Source organism: Haemorhous mexicanus, chromosome 27 (genome assembly GCF_027477595.1).
Source record: "Haemorhous mexicanus isolate bHaeMex1 chromosome 27, bHaeMex1.pri, whole genome shotgun sequence".
Lineage (NCBI taxonomy): Eukaryota > Metazoa > Chordata > Aves > Passeriformes > Fringillidae > Haemorhous > Haemorhous mexicanus.
This window is the reverse complement of record NC_082367.1, coordinates 6,665,749-6,686,111: the sequence shown is the minus strand read 5'-3', so window position 1 is coordinate 6,686,111 and position 20,363 is coordinate 6,665,749. Positions and strand designations below refer to the sequence as shown.

General features: G+C 49.2%; 1 protein-coding gene across 3 annotated transcripts in view; it reads left to right on the top strand.

The window, feature by feature from the left end:
- Positions 1-435: 435 nt before the first annotated feature.
- Positions 436-20,363, top strand: part of WASF2 (WASP family member 2) — a 31,984-nt gene continuing 12,056 nt past the window's right edge. Inside the window, exons 1-2 of one of the 3 annotated variants that reach the window (XM_059868621.1) lie at positions 436-557; positions 17,118-17,271. In XM_059868621.1, the coding sequence (XP_059724604.1) occupies positions 17,142-17,271 (130 nt within the window). In that variant the 5' untranslated portion in view covers positions 436-557; positions 17,118-17,141. Of the gene's footprint in view, positions 558-16,717; positions 16,978-17,117; positions 17,272-20,363 lie in introns of those variants that run through there. The other 2 variants (XM_059868622.1, XM_059868619.1) reach the window with 2 other exon arrangements.

Below are 20,363 nucleotides of genomic sequence, written 5' to 3'. Positions count from 1 at the left end.
TCCCCCAGGTGGAACTTTCCTCGCAGGGCGGGAGACCATAGAGGCCAAAAGCTGCACCAAAGCGGAGCTCTCCGGGGGAGGTGCGGAAGTGACAGAGATCCCTTTCCTCCAATGCCACTTGGAAGAATATCAAGTTCTGGCTTTCATAAACGAATAAAAATATTTTTAACATGTCGTAATTGTGACTGGTGGCGCGCTTCTCCCCTCTGTCGCCGTAATCTGTCCCCAGACCGCCCAGGGTTCCCCCGTTTATCTCCCCTTATGGTACACTTCTTCTTCTTTACTCTCTTTGCGCGGCCGGCTTGGGTGCGGTTCTTCCGCTGCGCCAGCTCCGTAAGAAAGTGGCGTAGGACGGCTTTGATTGACAGCGAACTACAGCCAATGGCGCGGCAGCATCCGCGGGCGGGCAGCCAATGGCGCGGCTGCATGGCGGCCAGGGGAGGCGGGGCGAGGGCCCGGCAGGGCAGGGAGGGGGAGCTGTGGAATGGCGGACGGGCGGGCCGGCCCGCCCTGGTGGTAGTGAGACCGGGGGCGCGGAGGGGACAGCCGCGGACAGGGTGAGTGCGACAGGGGTGAGCGGGCCTCCCCAGCCCCCCCGGGCCGTCTCTTCCCCGGAGAGAGAGGCAGAGGTGCTGGAGTGGGCCGCAAGGCCCTTGCCAAATAGTGGATGATGAGGTTAAAGCGGGCGGTGTTTCCTGCCACATAGTGAGCCGCTGCTGCCTGGTCCCGAGCGGGGGTTTCGGGGGCTCTGTCCCGGTCCAGGGCTCCGTCCCCGGCCTGACACTGCCCCAGCCCCTCCCGGGGCCGCGGTTCGGTGCGGGGTGTGTAGCCGGGCCGGGCTGGCCTGGGGGAATCGGGCGTAGGGGCGGGCTGCCCGCGCTGCTCCGAGCCCCGTGCTGGGTGAAGGAGATGTCGCCTGCGGGGCTCTCCCGAGGCCCGGCCGGTGTCAGCTGCCCTGGGCTTGTCCCTGCTGCCCTGGGCTTGGCCCGGAGGTCTGGCGTAGCGGGGCACGCTGGGGGACCCAGGAACCAAGGGGTGCTGCAGGGTCCCTTCCAGGGGGAGCATCGGGAGGAGCAGAGGGGTCCCTCCCTCTGCAGGCTTTTGCTGGCTGAGTGTGACATTGGGACTTGTGAAAAGCTGCCTGTGTCCGTGTCCAGAGTCTGTCTGGGTGGGAGCTGGGTGCCCTCATTGAGGGAAACCTCTCTGTCCTGCCTGTGTTCCAGCCCCACTCCTGGGTGCACCCCTCGATCTGTCTGGGGACACTTTTAGGTATGTGTGTCATCCCTTGTCTGTGAACCATCCACAGCACATGAAGTTTAAAACCACTTGATGTGACCCCCCGTGGGTGCTGTAGTGTGCTTAGGGAAATGGGTTGGGTTTTTTTTTCCCCGTGAAAAAAAAACCCAACCCATTTGGGTATGGTTGGATAGTTCGGGTTGGTGCACTGACCTCCTGGTGGCCTCAGACCACATTTCTTCTAGAGAAGAAATAAGTTACCAGGGAATGTCCTTGTGGTTGTGTTGGGGTTACTTTGGGATACAGGTAGTTTGGAGAAAGGTGAGGGTTACAGCTTCTCCCTGTTAGCTGTCACTTGACTTCAAGGACCTTCCTGTGGTAGGATTTTTTATTTCCCTGTCAGAGTTTCACATTTGGCCTTGCTGTTTTGCTTTCTTTAGAAGCAACAACAGAATTGGGCACCTCTCCATAGGTCAGAGCACTGGTGGGGCTGAGGGATGTGCTAATGCTGGCAGTTCAGCACTAGGAAGCACGGAAAGTCTTAAATCTTTCAGCACTGCAGATGTTGGTGGACATGAAATTCTATTAATAGTGATTAAAAAACTTCTGTTAAATACATCAGCTGCAGGCGGAGTCACAATTGATGGAGCCCTCTGTAACCCTCACACTTTTGTGTCCTTCCTGAAGAATCATGAGAGGGAGAAGTTGAAATTAAAAGATGTTGGAAGCCAGATGAGGGGTACGGATGTGCTTCCCTGAGACGAAACTGGTGCAGTAATGTTGCTTTTATAGAATCATGGAATGGTTTGGGTTGGAAGGGACCTTAAAGACTCTGATTCCACCCATGCCACAGGCAGGGCTCTTCCACAGGCCTGGGAAGTCCCTCTTTATGGGAAGTACCGAGTGTTGCACACTTGGTCACATGAGGAAGGGCAGGAGTTATGTTTCCCACCTATTTTCTGCATCTGCAGAATCAGGGGCTGCTAAACAGGAATTTATGCTGCAGGAATTCGGAACGCTGCGTTGCGACACTTTTCCTTCTGATTTGTCCCTTCCTGACCTTGAGTGTGTTTTGCCATAGAAACCAGCTCATGGTTGAATCCCAGGCTGAGTTAAAAACAAACCAGAGCCACCATCTCTCCACAAGAGCACAGCCAGCGTGTCCGAGAGTGACTCTGAATGCCCCTCGTGTCCAGAGCCAGGCAGGAGCCTTATCCAGCACTGGGGTAGAGCTCACCACACACAGAGTTCTGGGCACTTTGGGATTTTATTTCTTTTAAAGGAATGTGCTTCAAAACGTGAAGTTTGAGTGACAGAGCATGACCTGAGCTTGCAAGAGCTGCCTGACACTGATCTTGGCTCAGGCTGCAGTTGTCACTGTTGTTATCCCTGGGTGTGTTGGTGATGGTGGGACCAGACTTTCTGGGATTTACCTTCCAAAGCCTTGATTTCTGCAGCATTTAAAGCCTGGAGGAGTGGGTATAGCCACTCCCTTGTAGCCCACCTGACATGAGGTGAAGCCTTGCTGTGCCTTCTAAGTGAGGCTTGTAAGAGGATAAACTTCTGGGGGTGAACTCCGTGTAAACTTTTCCCTAAACTATATATTTTCCACTGGTTTTAAAAAGAACTGTGATTTTTTTTTGTCTTGTCTGGTAATGAGATCAAAAAGTAAATGTCCCACATTCCACTAATTTAAAGAAATAAAACCTTTCTGATGGCTCCTGCCAGTATAAAATTGGTTTCCCGATGACTAATGTGACACACCACACAGAAATGGTATATTTTTGTGAGCTACAACTCAGAAGGTATTTGCAGACAGTGATTCATGACAAGGAATACAACCCTTCTGATCAGTCCCCACCCAGTTTCAGCGTGCTTTGAATATATCTCATTCTTCAGGGCTGGTCTAGGAAAAGTTGATTTCATTCACCAATGTTAGATAATCACGGTGTGTGGGTGGAGGGGTTAAAACTTCAGTGATTGCCTCATGTGCGTAAAGTTACAGCAACAAATCCCTTTCCTGGGTTTATTTTTTTATATTTTTGTGGTGATCGAAGAACAAAGGTTGGTAGGATTAATGTTTTTCAAAAATTCAGGTTTTCTTTGACAGATTGTAATAAAGAAGATTTCAGCAAGTGTTAAGACTTGGCTTTAATCCTTCTAGATATTTTCTCTCAGTGGGTTTTCTGGACTCAAAATGTTTAATAACTTTAGATGCAAGGTTTTGGGTTTGCCTCTGTTTGGTTTGATGATAATACTGAGCCCTTGGTCATTCAGCTGAGCAAAATACGTTGTTCATGAGTCAGTCACAAACCAGGAAAGGGATTGAATAGCAATTGTGTTTGCATGTGCTGTGGATAAAGTTCCTGCTGTCCTCATGCAGAATGGGACACCAGGAAAAAACACTGCCAAGAGCTCCTTCTGACGGTTCCACAGCCGGCCCTGTCCAGTGGCTCAGCTCTGCCCTGCTCCTTTGTACCGTTTCTACAACAAATGCACAGGAAACAACCCAAAAGTGACACACTGTGAAAACCCAGGAAGGCAAAATGCAGCTATTTTCCCAGCCTGTATTCTGGTGTGTTACTGTTTTCAACCACACTCTGGCTGAAATGGGATCTGTAGTAAGAAATTTGTGTATTTGAGTGTTTATTCTCACTGTGCAAGGATAAATATTTGTGAGATCAGGGCCTTAGTTACCGCAGATTAACATTTATTTAAATACTTTAGGTATTTATAAACACGGGATTAAAAAAGGCATGTAGCAATGGCTTCTGGGTAATAAGCAAATGACTGCTCAGAACAGAACCACCCTGGTGACATTTACTTCCTTTTGTATTTTTGCAACTCTGTGTAATAAAAAGACATGTTGGTTCTTTTTGAGGGTGGGAGGTAGATCAGGCTTCACTGTGGAGGGAGTGCTTGGTAGAAGGTGATCAGATTCAGGCCTAGTTCTCATTTATATGACATTTCTTTTTCCATCTGAAGGTTTGCAGGATATTTTTTTCCCTGCCTGGGAGGCAGTAGGAGGGGAGGTCCCTTCCCAGAAGAACTTAAATGTGAACTTCCACATTATTTTCTCAAGCAAGCAGTGTGAGCTGTTAATCACATTCTCCATCCCAGCTCTTTGCCCACAGTAATGGGCCTGGGAAATAGTTCATCTAGATCCTACCCTAATTCCTGAAATGGCAGGAGAGCTCTCTGGTGTTAGGTTGCTGCTGGAGAAGTGCTGGAGCTCAGATATCTCAAGAACACTTCTGCCAGGGGCTTTGATGGAGGAATTCAAAGCACCAGGAAGCTCGGTGGATCTCTCACAGAGGGGTCAGTGGTGACCTGCTCTGTCCCCTCAGTGCCTTCTCTGTCAGCCCCTCTTCCCCTGCAGTACCCCAGACCCTTTTTGGGGAGAAGTGGTGCTTTAAGGATGCTGTGATGCTAGAGAGGAAGGCGGGGGATGCCTGTGAGGCAGCAGCAGTTGGCATTGGTTCTTGAGGGCTGGAAATTCTGCCTGGGAGGCTGTTGCTGTGTCACTGCTTCAGGTGAGCTGTTCCCAGGTCACTGGTGACTTGTTTGTGAGGTTTGGGTTCTCCTGCATTGCTGTTGGAAGCAGTGCACAGGGCACAGAATGGGTCACAGAGCCACATGCACAGAGCCAGCCACTAGACATGGTTTGTTCTCACTGCTGCTGTAAATCAAACCTAAACCACGAGTTATTCCTTTGCTTCATACTGAAAGTGCTCCCTAAGAACTGAGTGCTTCTCGTGTGTTTGATCATAGAACCCAGAACAGTTTGGGTTGGAAGAGACCTTAAAGCTCATCTCATTCCTGTGCCATGGGCAGGGACAGCTTCCACAGGCCAGGTTGCTCCAAGGCCTGTCCAACCTTGCCTTGAAGGTGCAGCCTGCAGACTCTCTACTCAGAAGAGGCTTGTTTTATGTGAATGGTGACAAATTTATTTGAACAGCTCCTTCGTGAAGCAAAGCCACACGTAGATTTGAGATTGAAATCCCCTAATTGTGAAGTGGATGGCATAAAAGGAAGTGTCCTAACATAATAAATATGGGATTTGCTGCCCCATGATCTCATGGATACATCAGTTAAGGAACTGATCAGACAGTTTAGGGAAGTGAAATCCGTGAAGGACAGTTAAATGATGGTGTTTGTTTCCACATGGTTTTAAGGCGCAATGGGGTGCTGCAGCTTGGAAAAGCAGAGAGAGCTCTAACTCTGTGCTGGCCTTGTCCCCATGCTCTTTTCTTGCTGCATCTGATGCCTGGCCATGATGGAGAGAGTACATGGGGTATCTGGAGGCTGGGTGATCCAGCGTGGCTGTTCCAAAGTCCTGTGACTTGTCTTCTTCATTCACTGGTGTTCCCAGTGATGTTCCAGAGCAACTTGCCTCTTCCGAGCCTCCATTTCTCCCCGCTCATCAAACTGGGCTAATAACTCTGACCTTTTGTTTGTAAAGCAAAAGGAAAAGGATCAACAAAATACTGGAGCTTATTTACTATCATTACTGAAATGATGAGCAATGCCACTTTGCAGCACTTCAAAGAGGCTGTGCTTGTAAGATGCTGGAAATCCCTTGAGAGAGAAAATGTTTCAGATGGAGAAAGAGGAGCGGGAGTATTCCTCACATTTTTATATTCCTCATTTCCTAAGTGCACTCCCCTGCAAGGCATGGAGGCACTGTCCCCCTCCAGCCCCCTCCCCTCCCAGCGGGGCACTTTAAATCGTGCTGACAAAATTTGCTGGTTTTGGTAAACTCCAAACTTGGTGGTGTCAGTGCTCCAAGTTCTGCATAAATTGTTCCCATGCTGTGGAGTTGTGCAAAGTCCTCTTGTTGACCTATTGTATTACCACTAATAAGATTGAATGTGGTTTTAATTTCTCATTTCCTCTTTCTCTGGATGCCCTTTTCCTACTACTTAGAGTCTTACTTCAGGTCTCTCTGTAGCAAAAGTCTCTTTCTGTCGCTCAGAGAATGAACGATGCTTTGCTTTCAGAGCGCTCCGCACTGGAGGGCTTTAAGTGGCATTCAGAGGAGGCTATCAGCCACAGTATCTGATGTATTGGTGTGGCTGCAGTTCATGCATGGAGTGCAAAAAATGGGATTTAATTGGGAGGGAGGGGGAATAGCGGCCTTGGCTGAATGGATGGGTGAAAGTTCCCCGACCACCCCTTAGCCCAGCAAATGGTTGAGTGCTTGCCAGAGCGGAAGCGAGTTCCCTTTCAGGCACCCTGCCTTTGTCACCATAAGAAAAAGCACACACGCACTCGTATGGGTTTGGCCTTGCAGCTGCAAAAAAACCCAACCAGGCGAGAGAGAACCATGCCCACACCCAGATCCTGTTCTTTCAATACCAGCAGCTGCAGAGCCAGTGCTTTGCTGGAGGAAAGCTCAGAGCTATAAACACAGCTTGTGGAAAACCTTTACCTTCTGTCTAGGGCAGCATGAAATCACTGGCCGCTTCCCTTCTGCAAGCTAAATTAAAAACGGCTGTAATTAACTTATACAAAATAGCCTTTTGGTTGCTATTGAGAATTCAATATTGTATCAAGGAGGTTACATCTAGGGGCTGGCTTCACATGAGAGGTTTCCGTAAAGCAGCTTATTATAGACCTTGCTAGCAAGGCCTGCATCCTTAGCATCCCTAATGCAGTCTAATCTCTCTTTTCCCAAAAAGCTCAGTTCAATAAAGTGATGGTTCCCCTCTACTCCAGTACCTGGTGTATTGCATCCAACTCTGGGCCCCCAACACAAGAAGGATGTAGAGCTGCCAGAGAGGGTCCAGAGGAGGCCATGGAGATGCTGTGGAGCCAGACTGGGAGAGCTGGGGGTGCTCACCTGGAGAAGAGAATGCTCCCAGGGAGACCTTAGAGCTCCTTCCAGTGCCTAAAGGGGCCAGGAGGATGGTACAAGGGGGAATGGCTTCAAACTGAAAGAGCAGGTTTAGGTTAGATTTTGGGAAGAAATCCTTCCCTGTGAGGGTGGTGATGCTGTGGCACAGGCTGCCCAGAGCAGCTCCCACTGTGAAAGAGCCCAAGGCCAGGCTGGACAGGGCTTGGAGCGACCTGCTCTAGTGGAAGGTGTCCCTGCCCGTGGCAGGGGGTGGAACGAGATGAGCTTTAAGACCCTTTCCAACCCAAACCATTCTGGGATTTTATGGTTTCAAACACCCTTGAATAGGTTTGGATGGTCCAGTGCCTGGAGTTTGCACTGGAGATTACGTAAGGTGAGATCACTGCTGGGCTCAGAACATGCAAAATGGAAACAACTGCAGTTTAAACTGAATATTTTTCTGCCTGTCCCAAGGAGATTTCACAGGCATCTGTCACCCCAGCCAAGCTGAAACCTGACCCCTCTCTGTCAGACCAGGGGGGCTGATCGAAACAGTGGGGCCTTGCTGGAGTCTGCTGGAAGGTTGTTCGGTCCCGCTGGCTGCAGGGATGGAGAAAGTGAGTCCAGGGATTGTCATGCTGTTGAGCAAAACCAGAGGACTGCTCCTCACAGCTTCCTGCAGCTCTGCCTGCAAATCCCAGACGGCAGCCTGGGATCCTGGGCCGTGCCTGTGCCTTGCACAGATGGCTGTGCACACACAAGCGCTGCATTCAGCTCTTCTGTGGGGTCACCTCACTGGACACTGCCCTGGAAGAGCAGGGTAATCCCAGATGTGGAGCAGGCGCTTTCTCCCCCAGCCCTGGTTCCTCTCCCCACCCTTGGACAGGATAAACCTTAGGTGTGGGGAAAAACTGCCTGGAAAATCCCAGGTACGTGAAGGCTTTTGGTGCTGGTGTGATGGGATCCTGCCTGTTCTCCCATGTTCACAGTAGTGCCCATCTTGCTGGGCTCCTGAGATCCCAAAAGCATATTCAGGCTCTTCACATGGCATTGTGTTTATATATTTATTTTTTCCCTCCACAATGGAAAGCCTGTATATTATTTTGACTTTATTAAGATGCTGTTTATAAACCATTTTGACTTGGATGATCAAGGCTGTTCTCTTGTTTTTTTGTGACCAAAATCCCAGCAGATACAACACTTCTGGAAAATATCAGGGAGTCAATGTCCTTTTTTTTTTCTCTCTCCTCATGTCAAAGGTTGACTTAAAATATTAATGCTGCAAAGATTAATTTAAGATATTAAAACTGTTCAGGCAAGAATACATGTACATATTGTAATTACTTCCTTTTTCTTACAATTAAAGTAATTGGATTATATTTAATGAGCTATTTACATTTAATAATTAAGAAAAGACTTATCTTTCCAGTATTCCCCAAGTGCAGCAGAAGGGTGGGGGCACTCAGAGCTGTGATATAATTATCTAGGCGTGAGTTGAAACTGAAAGAGCAGTTGAGCTCTATAGAAAACACTTGGAACTGGTTTGTTCCTACTCTTTCATTAATCAAAATAGTTTAGTGTGTGGCAAAGAAGGGAAGGCTGAGCTTAGCTGCAAATGAGACAGAGTTTATCTGCTGAAAAGGAAGGTTAAAATATGCTCGAACTTAACGAATAAGTCATTTAGGGGGAAAAAAGCACACCCTCTCTTTCCATGTTAATTACCGAGCGCTGCCCAGGAATGAGAATGCGCGGCTGTATTGTGAGCTGGGCTTTGTTAGTGCGGCAGGCACAAGCCTTCCCTGTGCCTGGGGAGGCTGTGGGAAGGCAGGGAGCAGAGCTGTGCTCATTAGCACAGCTCAGGCCGGGATGCAGGAGGCAGGCAGCAGCCCTGTGGTTCTGGCAGCGGGGCTGGGGCTCTGCGCAGGCATCCCTGCAGCCAGGGGCTCCTGCTGGACCTCCACGGCAGCTCTGGCCAGGGGCACTGCTTGCCTTCCCTCCTACATGGTGTCTCTTCTTCAAGACCCTTTGAAGTGAGTTCAGCACTGTTACTGACGGTGAGGCTTGGAAAATTCTGCCCCTCTGGTGCACCCTGGTGAGCTCCAGTGCTGCCTCCAGCTTTGGGGTGCTCAGCACAGGAAGGACATGGACCCCTTGGAGCGAGTCCAGAGATGCTCCAAGGGCTGGAGCCCCTCTGCTCTGGGGACAGGCTGGGACAGGTGGGGATCTCCAGCCTGGAGAAGGCCCCAGGGAGACCTTAAAGCCCATTCCAGTGCCTAAAGGGGCTCCAGGAGAGCTGAAGGGGGACATTGGGCAAGGGAGAATGGCTTCCCACTGCCAGAGGGCAGGGTTAGGTGGGAAATTGGGAAGGAATCCTTCCCTGTCAGGGTGGGCAGGCCCTGTCACAGGGTGCCCAGAGAAGCTGTGGCTGCCCCTGGATCCCTGGCAGTGCCCAAGGCCAGGTTGGACACTGGGGCTTGGAGCAGCCTGGGACAGTGGGAGGTACCCCCTGCCCATAGCAGGGGATGGAACAACATGAATTTAAAGGCCCTTTCCAACCCATACCATTCTAGGATTGTCGATTCTAGGACTGAAACCTGCCCAGGCCTCTCCCTACATACTCCTGAAATGTTTTAGAGCCTATTGTGTGCTTTCAGTACCCAAGTACACCAAAGCTACCTGTTGATTGATGCTCGTGATGCCGCTCTGTGTTGTCACTGACCTTGCATCCTTGCCCAAATTATTCACAGGTTTAGTAGAGAGCATTCTGCTCCCTTTGCTGCTCCTGTTTCCTAGGAAGCAACAAAGCCAGAGCTCTTGCGGCGCTGAAGGAGTCCTGCCTCTCTCTGCTGATGTATACCCTCACAGCAAAGACCTTGAAACCTTTCTGTTCTGGAGCTTTAATTCCTGTTTAATCAATAGTTCTATATTCTGAGAATCAAATCCCTGTGACAGCTCTCCTTAATTGAGCTAAACTGCCTTTCTCTTGTCACGTCTCTTCTAGAGTTTTATTTAAATGCATTTGTTCTGCCTGTATCCTAGTCAGGTATTGATAGGAACACCAGGTGACCCTCTTTGTTTAACTTGTTTTTCAGCTAAATGAATGGAAACATTAATTAGTGCAATGGTTTGTTTCTTAGGAATTAAAAAAATAAAAGTCTAGGTCAAACTGCTGGCTCTATTAGCACTCCAGCAGAAGCCAGGAGGATCTGTATGTTCCCCATTAGTGACACCCCCATCCTTCCACCCCCAGACAGATTTCTGACAACAGCTCTGAGCGAGTCCCTCTCCAGGAGAGCAGCCTGGTATTTATTCCAGCAAGATCATCTTCAGCAAAGCTGATAACAAAAAGTTTAAAAGGAAGAGCCAAATTTTCAGTCACACCTGTGCAATCCCCTTGAGGGCAGTAAATGATGATGATAATGCATGAGCCAGACAAAAAAACCCGCAGAAAATGGCTTTCTGAGCCTCTTTTGCATTTTTCAGAGCCAGCAGACTGGAGGGGGGGGGGGGGAAGGCAGGGGAGGAAAAAAAGGTTTATTTTTACTCTGGGATTGGAGCGGGCTGGATGTTGGTTGTGTCAAGGACTGCACGCTGTACAGTCCTGGCTATGCTGTGGGATCAGGGCTGACGTTCCCACTGTGGAAAAGGGCAGTGCTGCTCCTGCCCCACGTTATTGGCCAAAGGTCTCTTTCATAACACCGGCAGCTCGGGCCTGCAGAGTTCTCCACTTGGTGATTGAAGTGCGGTATTAGTACACTGAGGGCTCGAGGATGTGGATTTTTGTGATCAGCTAAGTGTGTTCTCCCAAAGGTCCTGGATTTTCAGTAGATCCTGCTTCAGGAGAGCTTTTGTGTGAGGGTGGGTGAAAACACAGCGTGTGCTTCCCATCCCACCGGCTGCTGAGAGATGGTGGGCAATGTTTTCCGCTGCGCCTGGGGGGCTTTACCCGTCCTTCTCCCCCGTGGTTTTTTGGGAGAATAGACCACTGTGAAAGGAAGCAGCCCTGCAGCTGCCCTTCACTGCTGACTCCTGCTCAGCTGCTGGCAGGCTGGGCTGGTAATGACAGATGAGCCTGTGATGCATTTTTGGGAATGAATACTTGTTACAGCTGGCGGGATGGAGTAGTTTGTGGCATCACATGGCAGTTTGCTCTATAATTTTGCTCCCTATTGCTCAGATGCAGCACTGATTGCTGGGTCTCTCTCGGAGCGTGGAACTGGAGCATTTCTGATTGCCGCATCCCACTTCTCTGTGGCTGCATTGTGAGCTTGGATATAGCCCTGAGCACTCAGCAGAGCCTTCTGCTGATTTTTTTTCCCCCTCAGTTCTCCCTGTGTGTGTGTGTGTGGCTGCTGCTTCCCTTTCTGCAAGTCTTTTGGGGTTACATAAAAGCCGGTCTCTTTCTGGCCATTACAGCTACATGGGGGAGTAGTTACTGCTGAGAGAAGCTTGAAATTTGAAGCAGAGTTGTCACAGACATTAGAAAGAACAGTCGGTCTGCGTTGGCAAGCTACTGAGTTAAGTCTTATTTCATACTGGTGGGAATTTCAGATCTGATTATTTCCTTTCCCCCTCATTCCCAGACCTGCTGGTGTGCCCAGTCCCCCGACGGGCACTCCTAGAGGCGGCTCTCCAAAGCGCTCAGCTGAAGGCTTGCTCTCCTGTTTGTGTCCAGGCAGAGGATTTTGTAAGCCCTGCCGAGGGCAGGGTGGTTGGTCACCCTGACGTACTTGGAAATCAAGCCTAAATTCCCTTCCCTTCCCCAAAAAAAGCGCTTTGCCCTCCTTAGGTGCTTTGTGCTACACCAGACACTATGACAGATGATCTCACTGCTGGGGTCCAGATTTATTTGCAGATGGTCCCTGATCTAAGAGGTTGTGTGTCACATTGAGCAGGGAATTACCCAGGTGACTCCCAGTAACGCTATGCTAACTGGTCAAATCCCAGTGAGGAGAACCTTGCCAGATCTCTCCCTCCACCTCACCTGTTATTTACAGCTCTTTGTGTGCCTTGCATCCGCAGGGCTCGCCTTGGAGTCCTGCCTGCCTTCTCCTCTGCACCACCACAGTGACTGTGCTATCTGCCTGCTCTACCAAAAAAATCCCAAAAAACAGGTCTGGTTCCTCTCTTGCTGTGCAGTGCTGTTTTCTGCTCTGCTCCAAAACACTTTTTAAGGAGTGTTTGCTCCGAGTTGCTGTTTTCAGTTGACAGAACCTGCCATGGAAAGCAAATACTCAATGCTAAAACATCTCTGTATTGCTTCTCAATAGTTGTAATCAAAGTCTGTCTCCTTTATTGTTCCTAGCAATTGTTCAATTTTACTGTGCCAGCCCTATTTATTAAAAATAGTCAATAAGACACAGCTTTGTGCGAGGGGTTTATGGACTGGCAGTTCTTGTTTGAAACAAACCAATTGTACTTGATTCTAATCCAGAACTGGGATTCCTGAGTGATCTGCTGCAGCAGAGCTCACAGGGAGAGCGGTCGATGCCTTGCTGATAAGAAATCTTGGAGCAGCACGCTTATCTTGGATTTACCTCAGCTTTGCTTAAAGTGCTGGATTCTGAAAGGCAAGAATTGCAAGTCACACGTTTTCCCCCCTTTTCGAGCCTGTGTTGGGCCACGCTTGTTCCCCAGTGCCCAAGAGTATTTACAGAACTAATTGCCAAAGTCAGAATCCTCTTAAAAGCTGGTGAGCAGGACATTCAAGGTGAGAGCTTATTGTGGCAGGAGCAGGGTGTCAGATCAGCCACGGGAAGAAGCTCTCCTCATGGATACTGCTTTCTTGGAGAAGCATGAGGCATCCAGGACCACAGTGTGTGCAGTGAGAAAGGACAGGAGTTGTTGGGAGGGATTATGGGGAGCAAAAACCCTGTGAAGCCTGAAAACAAGGTGCCAGTTGAGGCTGGAAGATCAGTAGGAATGTAGGAGCAGTGAATTCAGCTTCCAGGGCTTTTTCGTGCTCAGCAAACGTTTTTCTGGGCTGGAGCAGGCCAGGGCTCGGCAGAGCCTGCACAAGCATTTTGGGAGAGGGGAAATTATGAGGCATCCTGGCAATGCCTGGCTGTAGGTGGGGCAGCAAGGGGAAAGGAGCTGCGGGGCAAAGCTGGGCCTTTCAGATGGTTTGGCTTTTAGTCACTGCCCTCACAACATCATCAGGGCTCTTGGAGCCTTCTGTGATTCAAGTCATGACTTGGAGGCTTCAGAGGAAGTGTTTGGGAGCAGGTAGGAAGGGTCTAGTTCAAGTGGGAGAGGAAAATCATTTGTTTCCTTGTTTTTAAGAAGGTGTGAAGTACAGTGGTTGGGAGGATGAGTCTTCTTAACGTGGATTGATGCAGCAGGGTTTGTGGATTTTCCTTAGGGCTCTTCCAGCCAGCAGAGATCACTGAACTTCTTTCCTCTCACTGTGTTTCAATTTGATGCCTTTCTTTGTTTTCCATATTCATTAGAAATCTGTTGCAGAGTTTTCTGTTTCTAGAGGCAGTTTTCTTTTACTTCTAACATCCTTGATCTCCTCTCCTGTTACACTGGGATCAGGGCAGCTCCTCAGTGCCCATGTCATTCTTGCAACTTCTTTAAAAACATTGTCTGCACCCCAAAACTCTATACTCCCGAAAGAAATCTAATCTCCAGCATTCATAAGCAAATAGAAACGCTTATCTTTGCCCCAAAGATAAGGATTTTCGGCCTTGCAATTCATTTAAGTTGCATCTGAATGGTAGGATTTAGTTATAATATATGGTCTGTGGTCATTGTGTGACAGTGACTAATGCTTGATGACCAGGCTGGCCAGCCAGGGTGGAATTCTGCTGTGCTGTCATGCCCTGAGCACGGAAAGTGGAGCGGTTCTGGATGGCCCGTGCTTGGCACTGCGCTGTCACTCGCCTCCTTAATGACTCTCTTAAAGAGTAACAGCGTGAGCCTCCCAGAAAGCTTTTTTAGCTCTGTCCTTCTTTCATTTACTGTGTCTCCTCCCTGCCCCCAGCTCATGCCTTGTGCTGCCTCCAGTGTTTTGCTTCCTCTTCCCCATTCCCCCTTTGCTCTCATACCTTGCCCCTTCTCCACACCTGGTTTTCTGCCCTACCTGACTCCTGCTTTTGAAATACACCACTTATTTTCCAATCCACACTATTAATCTTTGTCCCACCTACTCATGAGGCATGAAGGTTTTACAGGCGCCCGTTAGCTGTTATCTCTATCCTACCCTCTAAACACTCCAGGAAAAAGCAAGGTCTTCTTGTAGGGGTATCACCTGCTCTTTTTGCAGGTCCCAGATTTCCTTCATAAAATCTTGAAGCTCCTCATCCTTCTGCTTGGAAGAGAGGAATTTTTGCTTTAAAATGCCTCTTACCCAAAAGCTGCTGGGAGAGCAGGATGGTTGTCCACAGCCTGTCCTGCCCTTCCTGCCTTGATCATCTCTGATGCTCCCTAGGGTTAATTTAATCCCTGAGTTTGCTGGATCCTGGCTGGGCTTGGGGCAGCAGAGCTCTCCCCAGGGCCTTGGGAAGCACTGCTGCCATGATCATGAGGGCAAAGCTCCTTCTGCAGTGGAGTGTGGCTGGGAGGGTGGGGGTGGCTGGCAGGATGAGCTGGGCTATAAAGGGAGCCTTTCTCTTAGCCATTATCTCTGCTGTCTTGCACAGTGCAAATCTGTGCTGTACGTGTGCTCTACCTTAGTTTTTCTTCTAAGAAAAGCAGTTCTCACCACTACTCCTTGCTTTTACTTTCAAAACATGCTTTGAAAGGCAAACACTTTTGGGGTGTCTGTATACAGGCAGCGTATTTAGAGCCTTTTTTTGTTGGTATTTGAGGCAGTGCTCTCATTTTCTGCCCTGTCTTCCCCATCTTTGCAGAGATCAGTGTTACCTGCATTTATCCAACCATGCTACCCATCCTCTTGGGGTTTTTTTGTCTCCTTTTATACAGAATGCTCACATCTCATCCCCCACTCCCAGGCTTATTTTTCCTGTTGCTGTTTTCCTTCTGTCTGTCCTCCACCTTGGAAGGTTTCCAGCCAGGCTGTCCAGTCCAGCTCTGCAGATCCCACCGTGTGTGCTCCCTGGCCAAGCCCTGGGGAAGCACAGGGGAGAAGCTGGATGCAGGCAGCCTGCAAATGCTGCCTTGTTTATGAGAGCTGCTTGTTGGTGCAGACTGCAGTCTGGGGGGAGCTGGGAAAGTTTGTCTGGCATGAAGCACTGAAGCTGACAAAAGATTGTAGGGCTTGGGCTGGAATCGATAAAACACAGGGTGTTGGGAAGGGAAGGTCAGAGCCCTTCCTTAGTTCACCCTGTTCTTTAAACATCCCAGCAGTTACTGATGGCTGCCGTGGACACCGGGAAAAACAACACAGACTCGTCCTCAGAGGGTCTTGCTTTTATTTATTTGGATGCAGATCTGGCTCCCCTGTTCCATAAGGCGTTTGGTTTTGGGGATCCTTTCTGTGCAGCCTGGTCTCGTGGCAGGAGGTTGGAACAGGATGAGCTTTAAGGTCCCTTCCAACCCAAACCATCCTGGCATTCTGAGATGCTGTGAAATCCCTCGTGTAGAGGCGTTGCAAAATGGTAGCAACCTACATCTGCTTGTCTGGGAGATATCCCAGCGCCCGGTGCTGCGGCTCTTGAACTCCTCTGCCTTAATGGGTCAAATTTAGCAATTCAAAATCTGGCTTCTGAGGTAATTAGGAGGGATAATGCCCACTTCTTCCTCTTAACACCCTGATAGAAAAGCATCCAGGAAGGACTCCTGGACCTCAAAGATAAGCTGCCAGCTGCCACAGAGACTATCAAAGGGTGGCTCAAAGTCAAGAGCAAACAGCTGATTTTTTATGGTTCTTGGGTTTTTGCTGGTGGTGACAGGAAGCCATGTTCCCCAAGCTGTTAGCTTCCTGTTTTATTTTTACACCCAGCCCGAGCAGATCCGCATGCCTATCACATGGGAGCTGCCTGCTTCTCCTGGGTTGTTCCTCAGCTGACCTAGAAAAGTGATTCTTTCCCCTTCTAAATTAATCAAGAACTTGGGATGTATTTGCTTTCACTTAGTCCTAAAGATTTCAGGCATGTATGATGCTCCTTCTAGTGAGCTAGTCACACAGGTTTCCTTCTCCCTCCTGGAGCTGGATGACTGGGGAGGGAGCTGTTTGAGGCTTAAACATTTGGGCCTGTTAGCAAAGGAGATTTTTGTTAGTTCAAGACACTGACCTGCACATAAAAACATTTTCTGTCCTAAGCATAACTTCCAGACACTTAGGTTTTCTCCAGGTTTTTTATTTTACTAGTTTTGTAAAGAACTGGAAGTTAGTCTTGCCTGTTGTACAATCAGTCCTGACTTGCCTCTGAGCACACTCCAGTCCTGCATCCTGATTAGAGCTCCCTCAACCTTAAACTCCTCTAGCATGAAAACAATGGTCCAGTGTAAACCTCATCCCCGGGGGATTTCCCAAGGGAAGAGGGGCGCAGCCTGCAGGATAAGGAACAGTCACCAGAAAGTTTCCTGGTCAGCTGCAAGCGCTTCCTGTTGTTCCAGGAGAGCCCCGTGTGCTGCTCCAGGAGGGAGGCACCACGTGTGCTTTGGCGTGCTGGAAGAAGCCTGTTCTGTCCTTTCTTTTTTTGTGTAATAACATCTCCTGTCTTCATCTCCACGGTTTAAGCAACTATTGCTTGCAAGTTGGGAATGTTTCTGAAGAGGAGCGCGTGAGAGGCGTGCCCGGCGCTGTGCGAGCGCGGGAGGCAGCAGCCCTGGCCGGGCTCCGCTGCGAGGGAAGGGAGCAGCGCTGCAGAGCACTGGCAGCGTGGGCGAAGATGTGCAGTGCTCCATCTCTGCCTTTCTACCTGGCTGGTGGGGCTCTGCTGCCACTGCAAGTCCGAGAACAGGAGGATCTTTATTTCTGATGAACCAGTTTTCTCAGGGTGGGGAGCTGAGGGAAGAAGGCTTATAAGTAAAGCCGTTTGAGAGCAGGAAAAACGAACACCATGGCTCTGGTGTGCCTGGAATTTGCGGTTGAGTAATCCTTTCCTGTTTCTTTTTTGGGTTGTTTTTCATCTTTCAGAACAGTGCCTGAAGCAGGTCCACCATGCCGTTAGTAACGAGGAACATTGAGCCAAGGCACCTGTGCCGTCAGACGTTGCCTAGCGTTCCGAGCGAGCTGGAATGCGTGACCAACATCACCCTGGCAAATGTCATTCGACAGCTGGGCAGCCTGAGTGAGTACCATGGCGAGCCTGCGCGTTGCCCTCAGGAGTCGCTACTGCTCTTTATTTAGCTCCCTTTCTACTCTCATGTTCCTATTTCTCCCCCATCTGCCTTCCCTGGGTAATGCTAAAATGTTTTCCTAAAGAAATCTGATGCTAATTTCATATCCCTGGTCCCACTGCCTTCCTATCTAAGAGAAAATGGGGAGGGGGGTGTGTGTATGTGTGTGTGCATGTGAGAGGCTGCAGTGAAACTGCAGATGGAAGGATGGAGCACAACTCAGGCTTGTAAAATGGGAGGCTCTCAGAGCAGGCAGGATCTTGTGTCAGAGAACGTGCCTGTAATTGCATGCGCTACTAAATGGAGCTTGACTCTGTTGAATCTACACCATGTCAGTAGTCTTATTTTTAATGAAAGAGAATTAAAGCCCCCACGCAGAAGCTCCAGTTTGCCCCTGCTGCTGTTTATTGCCTTGTGAGACCCAAAGACCTGTGTGAGCCAAGTGGTGCCTCCAGAGCGTCGGTGGTTTGGGGCTGCTCACTCAAATGGCAGCGTGAGCTGGAGCCATGCCTGGCTCAGCTCTCCAGTGGGCTGACCCGTAGCCTTGGAAAAGCTGGAGGGAAGACACAGGCCTACATGCCATAGGAGAAATGAAGAGTTAATTGTGGTCTCTCTGGGATGACTCCATACTCTGTTGAAATGCTCTGGGTTCTGATTAACCACCTTTGTCCTTGAAGCGAGACTTTGATAATCAAATTAATCTATTGTTTAGCTTCTCTGGGGTGTTTGCAAGCCCTTCTTCTTGCTCTGCAAAGCAAGCCCTTGTCTTCCGCCATGTGGCAGGCAAAGTTTGGGTGCAGCCTCTTTCCAGCAGTGCAAACCATGGCTGTCACTGAAATCTGGGCCCGTGTTTGCTGCCAGTCGGTGTCACATTCTGTTGGGTTGGAGAAATGTCACTGCACAGGCGAGACCAGGCTCTCTGCTCGCGTTCAACTGGCCCTCGTTGCTCATTTGTTAGGTCTGGTAGCCAAGATGTTTGTGGAGTGTGAGTGAAATCCATCTCGTGCATGTGAAATGGTGAGGAAGGAGGCAGTAAAGCCGTGCAAAGCCCAGCTGCAGGGAAGGCTCATCCCCGTTCAGAGACACTGTGGGTTAGTGTGACAGTCCTGGCCAGATCCCACAGGTTTAGACCTTCTTTGCACAGATATTCAAAGCTGCTCTGCTTCTGAGGAGCTGGGAGCCAAATCACAGCCTGGTTTCTTCTTTGGGAAGGTACCCTGGGAGCTGGAATGGGGGGATGCAGGAAGAAGGTGTGAGCTGCTGGACCAGTCACAGGTACCTGGGGAGGAAACTGAGGAGAGGTGCCTCCTGCTGACACTTGGTGTGAGAGGAGAGCAGGGCAGGCAGGAGGGAAATGCTGAGCACCATCCACTTCCCCAGGGTCAGCAGTATTTTAGATAAAGCAATGTTTAGACTACGCTTGCACTCAGATGACCAAACTCCTGCCCCCCACCCTTTCCTCTCTCCAAAAAACAAATTCTCCCTCTCCTTGTACCTTGACTTTTACAGGAACGTAGAGCAGGTTCAGTAGGCTGTGACAGACCTGTCAAGTGAATAATCAGCCATGCCTGGTGCACCACAGTCTCTTTACAAAGATGCAAACATAAATCTTGTCAAAGTTCCATATTCCAGTGAGTTTACCCTTCGTTACTATCGCAGCTGGGAGCGCTTTGTGTAAGTCGACTGCGCGGTTTTGTGTGATTTTACAGAATCCACAAGCTAAAGATGGAAGGACCTATTAAATCATGCCGTCTGTCTTCCTGCCAGTGCATGACAAAGATAATTCTGATTGTAAGCTGCACTTTTGCAGTCAAAGTAACTAAACTAAAAAATTAATCTCTGTCTCACCCCATCTAAAAGTGTTTGTGAAGCTCAGGCGACGTGTGAGATGCTGGGTGATAACTCCAGGTGCACTTAGACAGGCAAGTGAACACAGACCATCTCTTCTCTCTTCAGGGTCAAAACCAGTATAGAATATGCTGTTATATATTATTTTATACTTGAAATATACTTTGCAAACCAAAGACTTAATTTTCCCCTAGTGCTTGTTGCAGTTCCTTGTGAAATTCAGAAATGTTTTTCACTTCTTGTGAAAGTAGAAATGAAATTACAACTTTTCTATTTTTGAGCTGCTGCTGAAAGGTTTCACATTTTCCCACAGATAAATTTTTACTCTCTTTGAGTCAAATAGGAGAGCTGGTCTGTGCTGATGTTGAAAATGGAGATTGCTTCATGAAACATGGCTGCAACGAGAGCTGGCAACCTGGCCCTTAGAGCTCCAAACATAAAATCCTTCTCATGAGTTTGGGTTTGTTAATTGAGCATATGTGGAGTCTGCATTGTCTAGGAGGGTGGAAGAAAGAGGTCAGTGGAAGTTAACCTTCAGCATTTGCTTTCTACAAACACTTGGACCTGGCATTGCCACCAAAAGGGGTGGAGAAGGTTGAATTTTAACCTGGCTTGTTCCCCGTGCTTGGCAGTGTAAGGAGATCTCCTGGGAGCAGGAACAAGGAGTTGATATGTCAGCTTAGATAGCTGGGAGTGTTTGTGCAGCTGGGCTTTGGGGGATGCCCTCGCCTTGCCTTGTGCAAGGGTGCTTTGTCTCTCTGACTCTGTAGACAGCCATGTTTTCCAAAACTGCTGTTGAAATTAGACTTCCAACTGTTTTTTCTTTCCTGAATGTCGGAGAGGATCTTTAGGAGTAACAGATTCCAGAGCAAACTGTTGACCATATGATGATGCACTTCAAACCCAGACTGCTTATTGGGAGCAGCCTTGCACTCAGCAGCCGTGGCTGGAAATGTTTCCCATCAGTGGAGCACCACGGGCCCGTGTCTGCGGCCGGGGCCAAGTCTGCTCTGCTCGCACTGTCCTCTTGGTGGGAGCTCCCTGTCTTGGGCTGTGTCTGGGAGCAGAACAAAGGAGCAGGACTCACTGGAAGTTCTTGGGTTTCTTCCAGGTCTCCCACCTCTGCCTGCCTGTGGCCATCTCTTGTGGCACTGTAGGTTTTAAACTCCTGAGGACGAGGCCATGTTCTTGTTAC